Consider the following 17,013-nt stretch of genomic DNA (forward strand, 5'->3'; position numbering starts at 1 on the left):
CTTATCTAATAGCTCATTCGTTGTGGCTAACCAAGTACATGAAGGAACTGCTTCTGCTCGAATATACTTAGAGTTTCCTTACTGGTTCAAACATCAAGTATGTATGCTCCTGTTTCTTAAACAAATTGTTGTTATCGAAATTCATGTAACAATTTATTGTTGCATATTTGTAGGTTTATAATGCGCCATTAAGTCCTAAAAATCAAGATTTATGGGATTTGGCAAATTGGCCCATGAGATGCGTAAAAGAATGGCACACGTACTTTGTTAATGGGTACAAGTTTCACACTAATGAATGGTCTAAAGGAAAGAAGACAATTAACTATGGTGTGTACGTCAAGGGCATTACAGAGGGTGGTTATGATGATTTTTATGGAATAATTCACAAAATATTTGAGCTAGAGTACAACAGTTGTACTTCTCCAAAGAAAGTGGTTGTTTTTTATTGTGAATGGTTTGATCCTTCTAGAGATGGTACAGGGGTGAATTCTAGGTATAATATTGTTGAACTTGAAATGAGTAAAAGATACCGACCTTTTGATCCATTCATTCCAGCAAATAATGTTAGACAAGTTTCCTATGTCCCATATCCATCATTTTGGAGCATTGACAAAAGTGGTTGGTGTGTTGCGATACAAACTAAGCCTAGGGGTCGCATTGAGTCAAATGAGGTGGAAGAGGATATTCCCTATCAAATTGATGAAATGTCACATGACCATGAAATAATTTAAGTTGAAAGTGTATCTACATTACATGACTTTGATGGTGCTCCTGAAGAATTGGAAGGAGAAATACAAGAAGAAGATGAAGAAGAAGAAAAAGACGAAGAAGATGAAGACAACCAAGAAGAAGAAGAAGAAGATGATGATGATGATGATGATGACGAGTATGACGATCATGACAAAAATGATGAGGAGGAGGATGACGACAATGATTGAATTATTTAGTTGTTGTGAGATGTTGTTGTGGTTGTTGTAATTGTTAAATTTATGTAAAAGATTCATTAATTATGTTTTGGCAAACTTTAAATATATCACTTATAAAAGTATTATTTTGTGGTTGGTAATGTGAAATAACACTTGTCATTTTAAACTGTAAAATAACTATCTTGCTGATATTTGATGTTCAATTTTGTGGTTTTATATAGTTTGATTGTTGCAATGTCACCTAGACGTCCATCTGGTTCCGATAAAGGTAAGAAGAAGACAAAGCCAAGAAGACAGCCACCAGGGTATATCATAAGGGTTCTTGGCCAAATACCACAGAGTGCGCCCATTCAGGCACCATTACTTGCTGGGGTACCCACACCACACCCTGCTGGGGTACCCACACCACACCATCTACATCCATTCTGCCACCATACCCTTCTATGATTCCTACACCACACCCTATTGTGGTACCCATACTAGACCCTATCGTGGTACCTAGGCCACACCCTATTGTGGTTCCCGCACCACCTACCTCCACACCACAACCTTCCCATCAAGGACCATCCCCTATCGTGGTTCACTCTTCGTGTAGACCTTCCTCATCCTCTAATTCCTCTCCTGATGTTGCTCCTACAGCAGATGCTCCTGATTCAGTTGCTAATGATGTTGACCCTCCTCTCCATGAGCGACCGATGATTAAGCTTTTTAATCGAGGGTAATATCCAATTGTATTAAATACTAATTTGTATGCCATGACTTGTTATTTGACTTGCCTTCTTTTTGATGACTTTTATGCATTTAAATTTAGGTTTATTTCTTCTAGAGTTGCTTCTTAGGCCATCACAAGATCTATTAAGCAATAGTTCCTTTTGCCTTGGCTATCATGGGGAGCTATACCTCTAGAAGAGAAAGAACCTTTCTGGCAACGATTTAAGGTAAAACGTCATAAAACTTATTTTCATTCCGTATTTATATATGTATTTCAAATCAAAAATAGATTTTCACTACTATTAGACTTTAAATACCATGCATATTGTGTTGTCAAGATCATATGTACTTGATTTATTTTTACAAAGGTCGGTTCAGTGGAGACATGAGCACGAAGGTGAAATTAAAAAAAAAATTCCACACCAGAGCATCTCATAGGCTATCTGAGATGTTTAAAGATGCCCAGATTGCAAGAGAGCGCCCTTATTGGATTGGGGACCATATCTGGAATCAATTGGTAGAACATTGGAATTATCCTTCTTATCGCAATAAATGTATTACAGCCTAGAGGAATAGAGCTTCAGAAAAGGATGGGACCCTACACACAAGTGGTTCCATTACCATTCATGAGCATGCCCTTCGTATGGTATAAACCTTAATTCTTTTTATTTTCATATAATGATATAATTTACTTCTTTTAAAACCGATGTATATATATAATCCTTTATTTTGTTAAAGGCAAAAGAGTTGGGGCGAGAGGCATATATTGATGAGGTATTTTACCAAACTCATCTTTGTAAGGGATTTGGCCAGTTTGTTGATGAAAGCTCTCGAAGAACACATCCAAGGAAATCCTTTTACTATTTATTATTTCCTTTAAACTTAAATGTTGTACTTTATTTAACTAATTTGTCATTGTTCTCTTTAATAGGAAGAATTTTCAACTAGACTCTCACAGGTCAGATCTGAGCAAGGGTCCTATGCTGATGTGTCAGAGCATAATGATGATGCTGATAAGGAAGACGTCATTAGGACATAGTGCTGGGTTGACGTTGTCAGCGAAAAAAATAAAGAAATACTTTATTGCACTAGAGAACTTGGCAAAGGTTACACTACTGGAAGAGGTATCCATAAACAACAAGCATCTTCTTCCAGCAGTGCTAAGGAGGTCGTGAACCGACTCACGCAATGACTAGAAGAACGTGATCAGGCTTATGAAAATTTAAGAAGTCAGTTTCAAAGCTTCCAAAATCTAGTCATGGTCTTTCTACCTCTTGATGCCCACACCCGTCTTCAACAACAACAGTCCAGCTCAATATCACCCTAAAAAAACCCACTACAGTCCAACCCACTCCAGTCCAGTCCGCTCCAGTCTAGTCCGCTCCAGTCCAACCCACTCCAGTCCAACCCACTCCAATCCAGTCCACCGCAGTCCAGCCACACACTGAGCAACAAGAAGACCCTACAAAAGAAAATCATTCAAATGATTATATAGATTATTAGGAATTTTTTCTATATTGAGTTTGTTACTTATGTCTGCTTTTACATTAGTTAAACATAACCTATGAGATTGTGATTGATAGATGTTTACCTTTATTTCAATTTTATATGCAGACTCTTAGAATATTCATGTGTGTGATGTATGTATAAGATACCTGTTTGGATTGGCTAGAGATAATTATAAGATTGAGAAGTCTGATTGTATTTGTGAGATTGCAGGTTTGATAAATTTTATGAGCTGTGCGAATACAAAATGCACTTGAAAATGATAATGAAATTATTGACGGGTTATTCCATCGCAAAATATATCAAAAAATGTTGCGCCAAACTCATGTAATTTTCGACGGATAATGTCCTTCGGTAATTACTGACGACATTATCCATCGATAATTATCGACAAATCATGTCGTCGGTAATTTTTGACGGATGCAAGCCGTAAAAAATTACCGACGGATAATACCGTCTGTAATTACCGAAGGACATTATCCGTTGGTAAATATTAGTTACGACCCTTTTACTAACAAATTTCAGCCTATCAGAAATCCATCGAAAAAATTAGATTACCGACAGATATTTGTTGTTATCGACGGATCACGACCGTCGATAATACCTATTTTTTTGTAGTGTAGTGAGAAGCTCAAAAGGAGTCATCTCAACTACTCCACCTATGACAAAGAACTCTATACTCTTGTGAGGACTTTGCAAACTTGGCAACACTACCTCCTTTCCAAGGAACTTGTGATCCGTGATCATGAATCGTTAAAATTTTTGAAAAGTCAAGGCAAGCTAAACAGGAGGCATGCAAGGAAGGTAGAATTTCTTGAACAATTCCCATATGTAATCAAACATAAGCAAGGGAAGGCCAACATTATGGCGAATGCACTCTCAAGAAGGCACACCCTTCTCTCTATACTTAAAACAAAATTCCTTAGCTTTGATCACATTAAGGAATTATATGAAGATGATAATGACTTCTCTTCCATCCTTAGTGAGTGCAACCTTGGAGCTTAAAAAGACTTTTACCTCATCAATCACTATCTTTTCAAAGGTAAGAGACTTTGCATTCCCCAAGGGTCCTTAAGGACTTCTCTTATTAGGGAGGCGCGTGAGGGAGGATTAATGGGAATTTTGGGCCTAACAAGACTTTGGAAGTCTTGAAAGAACATTTTTATTGGCCACACATGAGAAAACATGTAGACAAGCATTGCATGCATGAAAGCCAAATCCAAGGTCCAACCTCATGGTCTTTACACTCCCTTACCCATCCCTTTTATGCCTTAGGTTGATATTTCAATGAATTTTGTCTTAGGGCTTCCAAGGACAAAGAAGGGTAGGGATTAGTGGTAGTGGGTAGATTTTCAAAGATAGCCCATTTTATTCCATGCCACAAGGTTAATGATGCAACCTATATTGCAAATCTCTTCTTCAAGGAAGTAGTAAGACTTCATAGCATCTCTAGGACCATTGTTAGTGATAGGGACAAAAATTTCTTAAGCCACTTTTGGAGGACACTATGGGAAAAACTTGGAACCAAACTTCTATTTTCTACAACTTGTCACCCCCAAAGTGATGGCCAAGCCAAATCCAAAATGATCCAAGACTTGCATACACAAGTCAAGGAAATAATTGCAAAAAGGTTGAAGAAACACCAATAAGTGGGAAACAAAGGGAGGAAGGAAGTAGTCTTCAAGGAAGGAGATTGGGTTTGGCTTCATTTGAGAAAGGAAAGATTTCCTAATCAAAGAAAATCCAAACTTCTCCCTAGAGGAGATGGCCCATTTTAAGTCATTAGGAGAATCAACAACAATGCTTATGAGTTAGACTTACCTCCTAGTTATAACATAAGTAACTCATTCAATGTTTGTGATCTTTCTCCTTTTGACATAGGGTTTAAGAATTCGTGGTGGAATTATCTCCAAGAAGGAGAAGATGATGAAGGATTGACCACTCAAAGAACCATGGAGACTCCCCCAAGGAGAAATACTAGAAGCATGACTAAAGGGGAGGATCCTTCTTCTATGTCTCTTTCTTTATTTTCCATCTTAATTTCATGATTTACCTAAGTTGACTTAGTTGACTTAATTTTTGTTGACTTGTTGACCTTTGATTATGGTTGACTCATTGACCAAAATTAATTAAACATAATCCAACATGCTAATCCTTGTTTAAGTTGTTTTGTAGGTTAATTTTGTAGAGACAAGCATGAGAGGTGACACATGATGATTAGAGGGCATGGATGATATGGAAGAGAGAGTAAAGCAAAAGCATAAAGCATAAAGCAAAAGTAGACATTGTACCTTTTGTCTATGCTCATTTGCTTGTTTTGGAGGCTACATTTGTCCCTTTCTCCACCCATGGCCGAGAGTCTACATGGGGAGACACACCACCAAGCCATTTTGTGCTAAGCTTGAAGATGCTTCTAGAATTAGGGTTTCTCTCACTTTTCTAGATAGCCCTTTACAACTTTTGTGTTTTGCTTAGAGACCCCTAAGACTATCTATTTAAGGGGAGCTCTACCAAGTGTAAAAGGGTTGAACATTTTGAATCAAAACTGATGACGTTGTTGTTGACGCGATCAAATTAATACAACTAAACTACAACAACTTCAGTATTGCTAAGATAGTAGTCAAGAAAATAGAAAAGGTAAAGTAACTCTAAGTCATCTCCCAACGAACACAAAATTGATTTTTAACAAATTAGTTCTTATAAAACTATACAAAAGAGTTAGTCAAAGAAAAAAAATTATATAGGGGATTAAGATAAACAAAGATAGAATTAAAATTTAAAAGATAAAAAGAGATAAAAATAATAATAAAGAAAATAGATTGATTCCATTGTTTTTTCAAAATAGATTCATCATTGGTTATCTAAAGATTATTGCTCAATTAATTATTGTTGTAGATTTACAAATTAATCAATGTAAAGTCTCAATTAATTTGTTTGGCATTCTCACTTTTAACCAAAGTACAGTCTCAATTAAAAGTGAGAACTTTTAGATTATCCACAATAAATTCAACCAAAGTACAGTCTCAATCGAATTTTACTATGCCTAATCATATCTATTCTTTTATCTCCTCACCAAATAAAAAGCTTAATTAATTAAAGTAAAGTCTCAATTAACTGTAGTTAGAGTAAATACCTTCAACCAAAGTAAAGTCTCAATTATTGGTAAAAACTCATTTAATCACATGAAAGTTTCTAAATAAAATCAAAATAAAGTCTCAATTCAATTTAAAAACCCTTGGACTCATATGATCAACATGCATATAGATTTAAATCATTACTTCTTACGTGATTCAAAGATAAAAGACATAGATAAATGAAAACCTCAACAATAATAAAAAGAACAAAGAAATTATTTTATTCTAACCTGAGAATCCATAATAAAATTACAATGGAATCAACCCAAGAAGTTTAGCAATCCATAGAATGCAAAAGTAAAATAAAAATAAAGAGAAGAATAGAGAGAGAAAGAAATTAGGCCCCCCTAAGGGTTCCTAAATTCCGAAGTGTCGAGCTTGTCCTTTCTGCTTCTCCCTTGGTCTCTTTATATAGGAATTTGACTGGGCTTTTTTGTTGCTAAAATCTCTCAAATATCTTTTAAAATAAAGATAAAGATAAATATTTAAAAATATTTGGAGAGATATAAACTATTTGACAAATATAATTGAAAGATAATATCAATATCTAATATAATTAAATTAATTAATAAATTAAAAATATATGATAAATTATCACCAATTAGTATTTGTATTAATTTTCCAAAACAACCCTTTGCAATCTCCTTAAATTATCTTCTAAATAATCCAATATCTTCAACATATATTTGTTTATTGTGGAACTAAAAAGATTCTAGAAGACCTTGTCATATTTAAAAAGATTTGGTAGTTATTATCTTTTAATATTTTATGATATAATTAAATAAGATAATTATTTAAAAATATCAAATAGAATATCTAAAAATATATTTTTCCCAAATTATCTTCTATCATAAAGATAAAGAAAACTGCAAGGTCCAATTTTTTTGTTCCTCTCTTCTTGGTTTAGCCAAACTTCTTCAGTTTTTCAAGCTTTTCTTGCCGTCTTATTCTTCTTCTTGGTCCAATTCTTATTCTTGGATTTATCTTTAAGGTGTCATGAAGCTTTAATCAATTTATTTCCACACCTCCATGAGCTCAACTTAGCTACAGCTGCACTAACACACCTCAAAATATCCAAAGAACATTTATGCAACTCAAAAGCTATTTTTAACATGTTTTTGTATCTCATGCTCAATAAACCCAATTATAGGAAATCCCAATTAAATCGATCTTTAAGCACACAAATTCAATTAAATATTAAATGAGGGCAAAAATATGCACTCATAAAAAACACTCTTGTTTCAACCACCATATCCGTGAGCTAGCCCTCCTTCCAAGGTGTGGAAGAACTCTTGCCTTATCTTGGTTATGCAAGTGGCAACACCATACACTTATCTCTCTAGAGCTTGGTTTCGCTTTGCCCCCTCTAAGAGTGGCGTGCTCCACTTCCATAACCATTACTCTCTTTTCTTCCATTTTAATTTGTTCTTCTTATTTCATTGCATATTCGTTTTGTGTTTATATTGCTATTTTTGCTGTTAAGAACTCCAATCCATCCTTTTCTTCTATTGAACTCTTGGAAAGGAACCTTCACATCTAGATAGCTTGCTATCTTAATGTCCAATGGGGATTTCCTTGAATTTTCTTAAACAACTTTTCACCATTGATAATCCTTTATCAGCCTCTATTTTGTCTTCGGTGAGTGTTAAGCAACGGTGAAGTGTTTTTTTTTTTTCAGAACTTGAAGTGTCACCATTGAAGTGAAAGCGAGCAAAGAGGTTCCCAACCTTTAAGCGGTTGTCGTTTGAAACCTGTGTAGCCAACTTGTTCACACGAAAAGTTGTGGGTTCGTCTTCTGTCTTCTCCGAAGCAATCATCGTCGCGCTGGGCATCGTGGTGTGGCACATGGTTTCACGGTTTGGTTGTTGAAAGGAGGGCAAAGCGAGCGAAACCCTTTTTGCTTGTGCATTGTTTTTTTTTGTAGTAGTTTGATCAGCACGTTGGAAGAAGACGTAAACGTTCTACGTTCATTTTGCGTGGTTCGTTGTCGGTGATTGGAAAATCACAATTACGGCAACCAATAAGTTCCTTTTCCAACTTAAATAAATGGCTTTTTTGTTACCATTTTTTGAGCACTGGAAACTAGGATTGTTTATTGAGACTTTGTATATTACTTTTATTTCACTTTGTACTTTCCATTTGTTGAAGTAATAGTTTACTTGAATAGAATCAACCTTTGAAAATTGCAAGACTGAAATTGTGTTGATTCAGAAATGACAATTACCGCAACCAATAAATGCCTTTTTCTAGTAGAAATAACTAGTTTTTTCATTACCCTTTTTTGAACATTGGAAACCATGGTTGTTTATTGAGACTTTGTTTATTTTTTTTAACTCACTTTGTACTTTCCATTAGTTGAAGTAATGGTTTACTTTAATAGAATCAACCGTTAACCACGTTTGAAAATTGCAAGACTGAAATTGTGTTGATTCAGAAATAAAAATTACCGTAACCAATAATTGCCTTTTATAGCATAAATAACTGGCTTTATTGTGACCACTATAATAGAGTTATTTTTTGAGAGTTTGTTTATTTTGTTTATGTGACTTTGTACTTTCCATGAATTGAAGTAATGATTTAGTTCAATGGAATCAACCTTTGACCACATTTGAGAATTGCAAGGCTGAAATTGTGTTGATTCATAAATGTGAATTACCGCAACCAATAAGTGTCTTTTCCAGCAGAAATAAGTGGCTTTTTCGTTACCACTTTTTGAACAAGACAAAGTAGAGTTTTTAAGAGTTTGTTTATTTGGCTTATGTGACTTTGCATTTTCCATGAATTGAAGAAATGGTTTAGTTAAATTGGATCCACCTTTGACCACGTTTGAAACTTCCAAGACTGAAATTGAGTTGATTCAGAAATGTCAATTACCGCAACCAATAAGTGTCTTTTCCCGCAAAATTAGTGGCTTTTTCAGTGCCACTTTTTGAAGACTAGAAATTTGGGTGTCGCAACCGAAATCGCGATAGGACAGCGAACCAAAAAAGAAACGAGATTATGATTCGCCACCATAGTTATTTCTAGAAAACTATGGAAAACCCCAAAGATAAAGCAAGCCTACGAAAAACTAGATTTTTGGGGCTATAAGTCGATTACGCGTAGAGAAGGTGTTAGCACCGTACACTGCCTGCCCAAGGGAGGTACCTTTAATTAAACATGCAAAGTTGATGTGGTTTTCAAAATGATAATTTTTTCCAAAAGTAATAATGAAAGGGACTTCAAAGGTTTCCCTGATTTGAGGATCTGGATTGACATACTGCCCTAGTCATGAGAAGGAATGAAGAGGTTGAAAAATGATGAGGGCTTAAAAAGTTTTCCTAATTTGAGGATTTGGATTGACACACTGTCCCATTTGTGAAGAGGTTGAAAAACGATGAGGACTTTAAAAGCTTCCCTAATTTGAGGACCTAGATTAACGCATAAATTGTGTTTGGCCCGCCCCAATTATGGTAAGGCATGAAGAGGTTGAAATGTGGTGGGGACTTTAGACGTTGCCCCTAGTGTGACCATGATAATTAAGGTGAAATTGCCCTTTCTTCGGATAAATGAATGGTCATACAAATGGTAAAATGACGCAACTTCCCCAGTTTGGATTTTAAAGAAAAAGGTTGGACATTGCATACAAAGGGTAGACAAGGTTTAGGCTGAGAATGGAGGATATGGTAGGAAATGAGGATGAAATTCATGAAGAAGGTGAGAATGAAACAACGATGGAGGATGCCCCTTATCTAACCGATTAAGCATGCTTATTTTATGGAGCTTTTGATACATGTGAATAAAAAAACTATCTGAGTCAATAAAAGCAAATCTCAAAACATATTTTTCAATTTTTATTTTTTCCTTTTTTCTCTTTCCTTTTTTTTTTTAATTTGGACAAACCTTTCGGCACGTCAAAATGATTTCCCTAAATAAATTTTTTTTGAAAGGTAATGACCATCAATCTTGGATTTGTGTGGGCTTTATTAGGCTTGTATCATGGCCAAGGCTAAGGGTATGAAAGCAAATGTTGATAGTAAAAAACTCAAAAAAGATGTGATGGTATTTTGGAACAAAGATCTTTGAATAATGCTGCATCCAAAATTTATTTGACTCTTTTGTGTTCACCATTTCTTTGTTTTTTTTCTCTAAATATCACTTCTCGTTTTGTTTTTTCTTGATGTGTGATAACGCGGTCGTTGACGCGATCAAATTAATACTACTAAACTATAGCAACGTCATTATTGCTAAGATAGTAGTCAACAAAATAGAAAGGGTAAAGTAACCCAAAGTCGTCTCCAAACGAACACGGAATTGATTTCTAACAAATTAGTTCTTATAAAAACTATACAAAAGAGTTAGTCAAATAAAATAATAAAAATATAGGAGGATTAAGATAAACAAGAAAGAAATAGAAAAGATAAAAAGAAATAAAAACAATAGTAAAGAAAATAGATTGATTCCATTGCTTTCTCAAAATAGATTCATCATCAGTTATCTAAAGATTATTGCTCAATTAATTATTGTTGTAGATATGGAAATTAATCAATGTAAAGTCTCAATTAATTTATTGGCTTCTCACTTTTAACCAAAGTACAGCCTTAATTAAAAGTGAGAACTTTTAGATTATCCACAATAAATTCAACCAAATACAGTCTCAATCAAATTTTACTATGCCTAATCATGTCTATTCTTTTATCTCCTCACCAAATAAAAATCTTAATTAATCAAAGTAAAGTCTCGATTAATTTTTGTTAGAGTAAATACCTTTAATCAAAGTAAAGTCTCAATTATTGGTAAAAACTCATTCAATCACATGAAAGTTTCTAAACAAAATCAAAGTAAAGTCTCAATTAAATTTACAAACCCTTGGACTCATATGATCAACATACATATAGATTTAAAATCATTATTTTTTATGTGATTCAAAGAAATTATTTCATTCTAACCTCAGAATCCAAAATGAAATTACAATGGAATCAACCCAAGAAGTTAGCAATCCATAGAATGCGAAAGTAAAATAAAAATAGAAGAATGGAGAGAGATAAAGGAAACGAAATTAGGCCCCCCTAAGGGTTCCAAAATTTTGAAGTCCCGACTTCTTTTCTTTTTTGCTTCTCCCTTGGTCTCTTTATATAGGACTTGGACTGGGTTTTCAGTTGCTAAAACCTCTCAAATATATCTATTTATAATACAATTCAAAGAATCACAAAAAGCAAAAAATTACACGTGTAATTTTCTCAGAATTTGTTCAATTTCAGAATTTTAAATTTTTTTACCTCTTAAGGTAATTTGGACACGTGTCATCTTCTTAGGAAGTTTCAGGCATCTTTCTCGCTTTTCACCACACTCACGTTTTTCCTCTCTCTTGACTTCCTCTCTCTCTTCACTTCCTCTCTCTCTTCACTTTCTCTCTCAAGCCGTTTACGCACTCTCCACTTCTCTCCTTCCTCAAACCCTAGCCACCTCTCTACCTCCGCCTCCACCTCAGTCGCTCTGTTTTGCTCTTCCTCCACAAACGCGACACCAAATAACATTCTCCACCTCTCTTCACTTTCCCTCTCTCGAACCCTACCCTGTTTTACGCATTCTCCACTTTTGTGCGTCCTCAAACCCTAGCCACCTCTCTACTGCCGCCTCAGAGGTCTCTCTCGGTCTTCCTCCACAAACGCGATCCACCTCCCTTCCTTCTCAACTTCCTTCGACCTTTTTGTCGTGTCCAACCATCTCCACGATTCTCTCGATTCAAACCCTCTCCATTCGAATCACACTTTCCCCCTTTCTGCCTCCTCAAACCCTAGCTACCTCTCTGACCCCGCCTGAAACGCTATCCTCAAACCCTAATTTTTTTTCTTAATCTCATTGATTCCAACTTCGTTAACATCAATTTTTTTGCTTCTAACTCATTTTTTGGTTTGTTTTGTTTGTGTCGATGGTTTTTGTGCTTCAGACGGTCTCTCTCGCTCTTCCTCCACAAACGCGATCTACCTCTCTTCCTTCTCAATTTCATTCAACATTTTTGCCGTGTCAAACCATCTTCACAATTCTCTTTACTGAAACCCTCTCCACTTTTGTGTCGCATGAAACCCTCTCCATTGGAATCGCACTCTCTCCCTTTCTGCCTTATCAAACCCTACGCCGCCTGAAACGCGATCCTCAAACCCTAATTTTTTGTTCTTAGTCTCAGTGAATCCAACTTCGTTAACATCAATTTTTTTGTCTTCTAACTCATTTTTTGGTTTGTTTTGTTTGTGTAGATTGTTTTTGTGCTTTTGTGCGCCCATCTCTCTGACGCCGCCTCAAACGCTCTCCATCGCTCTTGGGTAATAACTTTGATCTCTTCACTTTTAATTTTGAAACCCTAATTTTTCATTTCTTACTCATGTTTTTCTTTGTGTAGTTTTTTTTTTTGTGGTTCTGTACTTTTTGAAACCCTGTCGATGTCTCTGCTGAATAAGACCGTCTCCACTTCTTTGTGGACGTAGACTCAAACCCTACCATTTCAATCTGATATGTTGTTCTAACTCATGTTTTTGTTTTTTTGGTTTATGTAGTTTGTTCTAACTTCATTAACTCTAATAAGATAATTTCATCCTGACGTGCACTACGTATTCCAGTTGCTGATCAAATTTCTTTTTCTCCACTTCTAATGAGAATATGTTGTAATGAAATGAATTCCTTTAATATGTTTTATTGTTTAATTGTTTAATTCATATGTTTTGATTAAATATTTCTTTCATTATTATTGATTTGCTGATGTCTGATGAAGAAGTTTGAGCTTGATCTTATTGTCCCTCAACTTTAAATGCAGAAATTGTTGCCATCTTATGTCATAAGATTATTTGTTGTTGATTCTTTATGAATTATTTATGAATTTGTTGTATTGATTTCTTTTGTTGTTGTATCGTTCATTCAAAGATCTTCCATAGTACAGTTTTAAAAATATATTTTTGTGGCCTATTGCATGTTTTATTGGTTTCTATTAACTGAGAAAGTTGCTTCACTTCTTAATCTTTTTTTATTCTTAATCTTTTTTATATTTTCTCTTACTTTCCATTCACCTTAACTTTCAAGACACGCCAAGATTTGAGGTATAATTTTGTTGGAATGCAGAAACTGTTGCCATCTGAAGTCATAAGCAAATATGTTGTTGATTAGTTATGAATATTGCATTCATGTAAGCAGAGACCAAGGAGTAGTTTGTAATGGTAACTAACTTTTAAATGTAACTCAATAATATTGATATAATGTAATCCCTTTAACATATTTTTTTTATTGTTTTATTGTTGATTCAAAGAAAGTCCATACTACCGTTTCAAAATTTATTTTTATTGACCTATTGCATATTTTATTGTTTTCAATTACATGAGATAGTTCCTTTATAATATTAGCCAGATGTAATTTGACCTTTTATTCTTAATGTTTGTTGAAATTTGATCTGATTCTACCTCAACTTAAAAGAAGCCCCAACATTTCAGGTTTATTTAATTCTTATGTCTTTGGATATGCATACATCAATTGAGTTCTTTCCTTTTTCATTATCGTTACAACATTTTTCTTACTTTTTTCATTACTTTCAAATGTTCAAATTACATCTTTATTTGAAATCAGATCTTTATTTCCTATTTTCGTTGATTTGTCAACCTTTTCCAACATTTAAAGTTACTTTTTGTTTTCTTTTTGTACTGCTTTCTGCCATCTTTCCTTTTATTGCACAACATTGAGCCATGTGAAAAATAGCTTTTGTTTTTTCTGTGATCTTCGTATTTTTGTCAGTTACTTTTCCCAATTTTTACTCCATTTGTTTAACCTAAACCACAATCTGCGTGTTGTTTCAGTAAATATCTTTACTCATGTCAAAATCTGCTTTTGCTTTTGCCGATTGTTTCTAAATTTGTGAAATGAAAACCAGAGCATGCGTATGGTGTTGTTTTGTATTTATGATCTTCCAATCTTTTTATTTTATGTTTTTATGTTTTCTACAAATACATTTCTGCATACCTTTCTTCATTCCTTACTATACTCTAATTTCCCTCATTTCCCTTATTCCTTCAACCATGTCTGTTATCCAAAAACACATTCACTCTTTACAAGAACTCAACCCTGAGAAGGAGAGTTGGAATATCCTTGCAAGAGTTGTAAGGTTATGGTTTGTTGAAGATTACACAAAAGGAAAAACTCCATTTTCCGTGGAAATTGTTCTTCAAGACCAAGAGGTATCTTCCTTAAACTATAAACGCCTTTTATTTTTTGACTTTTCCTAAATTTTTTATTTTTACACAAAAGTTTAAATATGTTGTTGTAAGTTTAAATCTGCTTCTATTTTTTCATTTATGAATCTGTTTTTTCAGGGTGTACTAATCCATGCATCTGTTAGAGTCACATTGATATACAAATTCCAGTCTGAAATCAAAGAGGATAAGGTTTACACCATCCAATCTTTTAGTGTTTCATGTAATGGTGGTTCTTATAGAACCACAAAACACGCCTATAAGATCAACTTCCAATTTGGAACCAAGGTCAATATGGTGCAAAGTACCTTAGTTCCGAAAACTACAACTTCATACACCCCTTTTTCAACAATCATAGTTGTTGGTTTTGACACAGATTACTTAGTTAGTAAGTATGTTTTACTTATTTTTCTTCATTTTTTTGTATAAATTTTTGTTAATTTTTTTTCTTTCTTTTTCCTCTTTCTGTAGATGTCATTGGGATGTTTACTGGTGTTGGAACAGAGAGGGAGCTAGAGAAAGCTAGTAAGAAAACCAAAATGAATGTCATCCTTATTGAAGATGATGGGTAAGCGGATTTCATTTGTTTTTCTTCTTTATTGTTTTTTTATTTTTGTTCATGTATTTCATCTGCTTCTCTTTTTATGTGATTTTTAACATTCAATAGTTTGCAACTGGAGTGTACTTTATTTGGTCAATATGTTGATATGTTAAATGCATTTCTAGCCTCTGGAGAGGATCAACATGTTGTCATTGCTTTGCATTATTGCAAAGTGAAGACCTTCCAAGGTAACTAACATAAACCAAATTATTACAGTTGTATTAATGAATAAAAATCTTTTTGACATGTTCTCTTTTGTAGATAAAGTTTCTATTCAAAACTGTATGAACTATACCAAGATAATTTTTAACTATGATGGTGAAGATGCAACCAAGTTGAAAAAAATGTAAGTATATATACATAACATATATCTTTGTTTATAGATAGATATATGTATATCTTTGTAATATAACATATTTTTTTAACGTAGGATGTGGGATAGTACTGAATCTCCTTCTCAAGCTCTTACCTAACTTTGTGCTTCTTCTAGAGTTAGCTTAGAAGATGATTTCATTAAGCTGCATCCTAGGAGTTCAATTGAAGGTCTAAAAGATTTTAAGCAGGTTCAAATATTTGTCTTTATGTTGCACATAAATATTTTTATTTAATGACCATTTATTTTTTGTTCATAATTTGATATTCTTTATTTTACAGGAAAGTACTTTTGTAGTAAAAGCTACTATCAAACATGTGCTAGATCATGATGATTGGTGGTATACAGCATGTATCTGCAACAAAGTAGTTTATCTTGATTCCAAAATGTTTTTTTGTGAAAAGTGTAACAAGCATGTCATTAAGGTTACACCTAGGTAATATTTTCAATATTCAGAACATGATTTTATTAATATAATATTAAGAAAACTTAATAATGTTCATAATGTCTTTATTGTTTTTTTTAGGTATAAACTGAAACTTTGTGTAATTGATGCTACGGATTCTACAACTTTTGTTGTATTGGATCGTGATGCAAGTGCAATGTTGAAGAAATCATGCTTTGGCATTCTTGACTTGCAAGACAAGGTTAAGTTTTTAATCTAATCATTTCTACTTATATTGTTGACATTTAACTTAAATGTTTTGTTTGATTTTCAAATGAATTCACAATCAATTATTTCCTATTCTATATTGGGTACTTCATTTCCACTTATTTTACTCATTATTGTTGTACAATAATTATTTTACATTAATTTACATCATTTATATTAATCCTTTTTTTAATAGAACACTGTTGCTGGAGACTTGCCTAAAGAGTTTGAAGTCCTAATTGATAAGACCTATCTGTTCAAAGTTGAGTGCAAGAATGATTATAATAGCAAATTTGAACAATCATTCAGAGTTAAAAAAGTTTACATGGATGAAAAAGTAATTGAAAGCTTTTCTGATGTTGAAATTAAGTCTTTGGTAAGATTTTTTTTATTTTTTTTGACGTGTTAGCCTATATTTTTCTTTAATTTTTTTATTATTAATATTGTATACAATTTTTAGGATCTATACTCTGCAAATGAAGAAGAAAGCAAATTAAATGAGCGAACAAATCAAATCTCATCTGATTCCATTGCAGAGGTAGTTGAAGATTACAATTTAACTTATTTTGTAAAGCTTTGTATATGCTAATCTGTTTTTTTTAGGATTTGTTGATCAAATTCACAGAAGAATCAAATGATGTTGAGACTCTAAGTGATGATTTGAACAATATAGTATCAAGCCATGTTCCTCCCGAAGAATCCTTGAAAAATAAAAATGTAATTGATGTTCAAATTCATGAGTTAACCCGCAAAGAATCATCTCATCTGGACAATCTTGATTTGGCTACTCAACCACCTGTTCCAGCACTTAAAAGACAAAGTCGATCTATGGTTCAAGAAAACAAGAAGATTCTAGTGAAGATGTTGAAGAAGAATATAAAGATTGAAAAGTGATAGACT

General features: G+C 33.7%; 1 protein-coding gene and 1 pseudogene across 1 annotated transcript; both read left to right on the forward strand.

Moving 5' to 3' along the window:
* Positions 1 to 233: 233 nt before the first annotated feature.
* On the forward strand, positions 234 to 938 carry LOC146886228 (uncharacterized; annotated as a pseudogene).
* A 13,375-nt stretch (positions 939 to 14,313) lies between these two features.
* Positions 14,314 to 17,007, forward strand: LOC114184479 (uncharacterized). The gene is made up of 11 exons (XM_028071787.2): positions 14,314 to 14,472; positions 14,608 to 14,791; positions 14,959 to 15,055; positions 15,155 to 15,276; positions 15,350 to 15,434; positions 15,579 to 15,651; positions 15,743 to 15,897; positions 15,988 to 16,108; positions 16,310 to 16,489; positions 16,574 to 16,651; positions 16,717 to 17,007. Exons 1-11 carry the CDS (start codon positions 14,314 to 14,316, stop codon positions 17,005 to 17,007), a joined length of 1,545 nt encoding a protein of 514 aa, XP_027927588.2.
* Positions 17,008 to 17,013: the final 6 nt, after the last annotated feature.

Source organism: Vigna unguiculata, chromosome 5, assembly GCF_037176805.1.
Source record: "Vigna unguiculata cultivar grain cowpea cultivar isolate G323 ecotype 2 chromosome 5, ASM3717680v1, whole genome shotgun sequence".
NCBI lineage: Eukaryota > Viridiplantae > Streptophyta > Magnoliopsida > Fabales > Fabaceae > Vigna > Vigna unguiculata.

Coding starts and splice junctions, on each gene's coding strand:
- LOC114184479 (XM_028071787.2), top strand. CDS start 14,314: ATGTCTGTTATCCAAAAACACATTCACTCTTTACAAGAACTCAACCCT. Junction 15,056..15,154: donor ATCCTTATTGAAGATGATGG/GTAAGCGGATTT, acceptor AACATTCAATAG/TTTGCAACTGGAGTGTACTT. Junction 15,435..15,578: donor GCAACCAAGTTGAAAAAAAT/GTAAGTATATAT, acceptor TGCTTCTTCTAG/AGTTAGCTTAGAAGATGATT.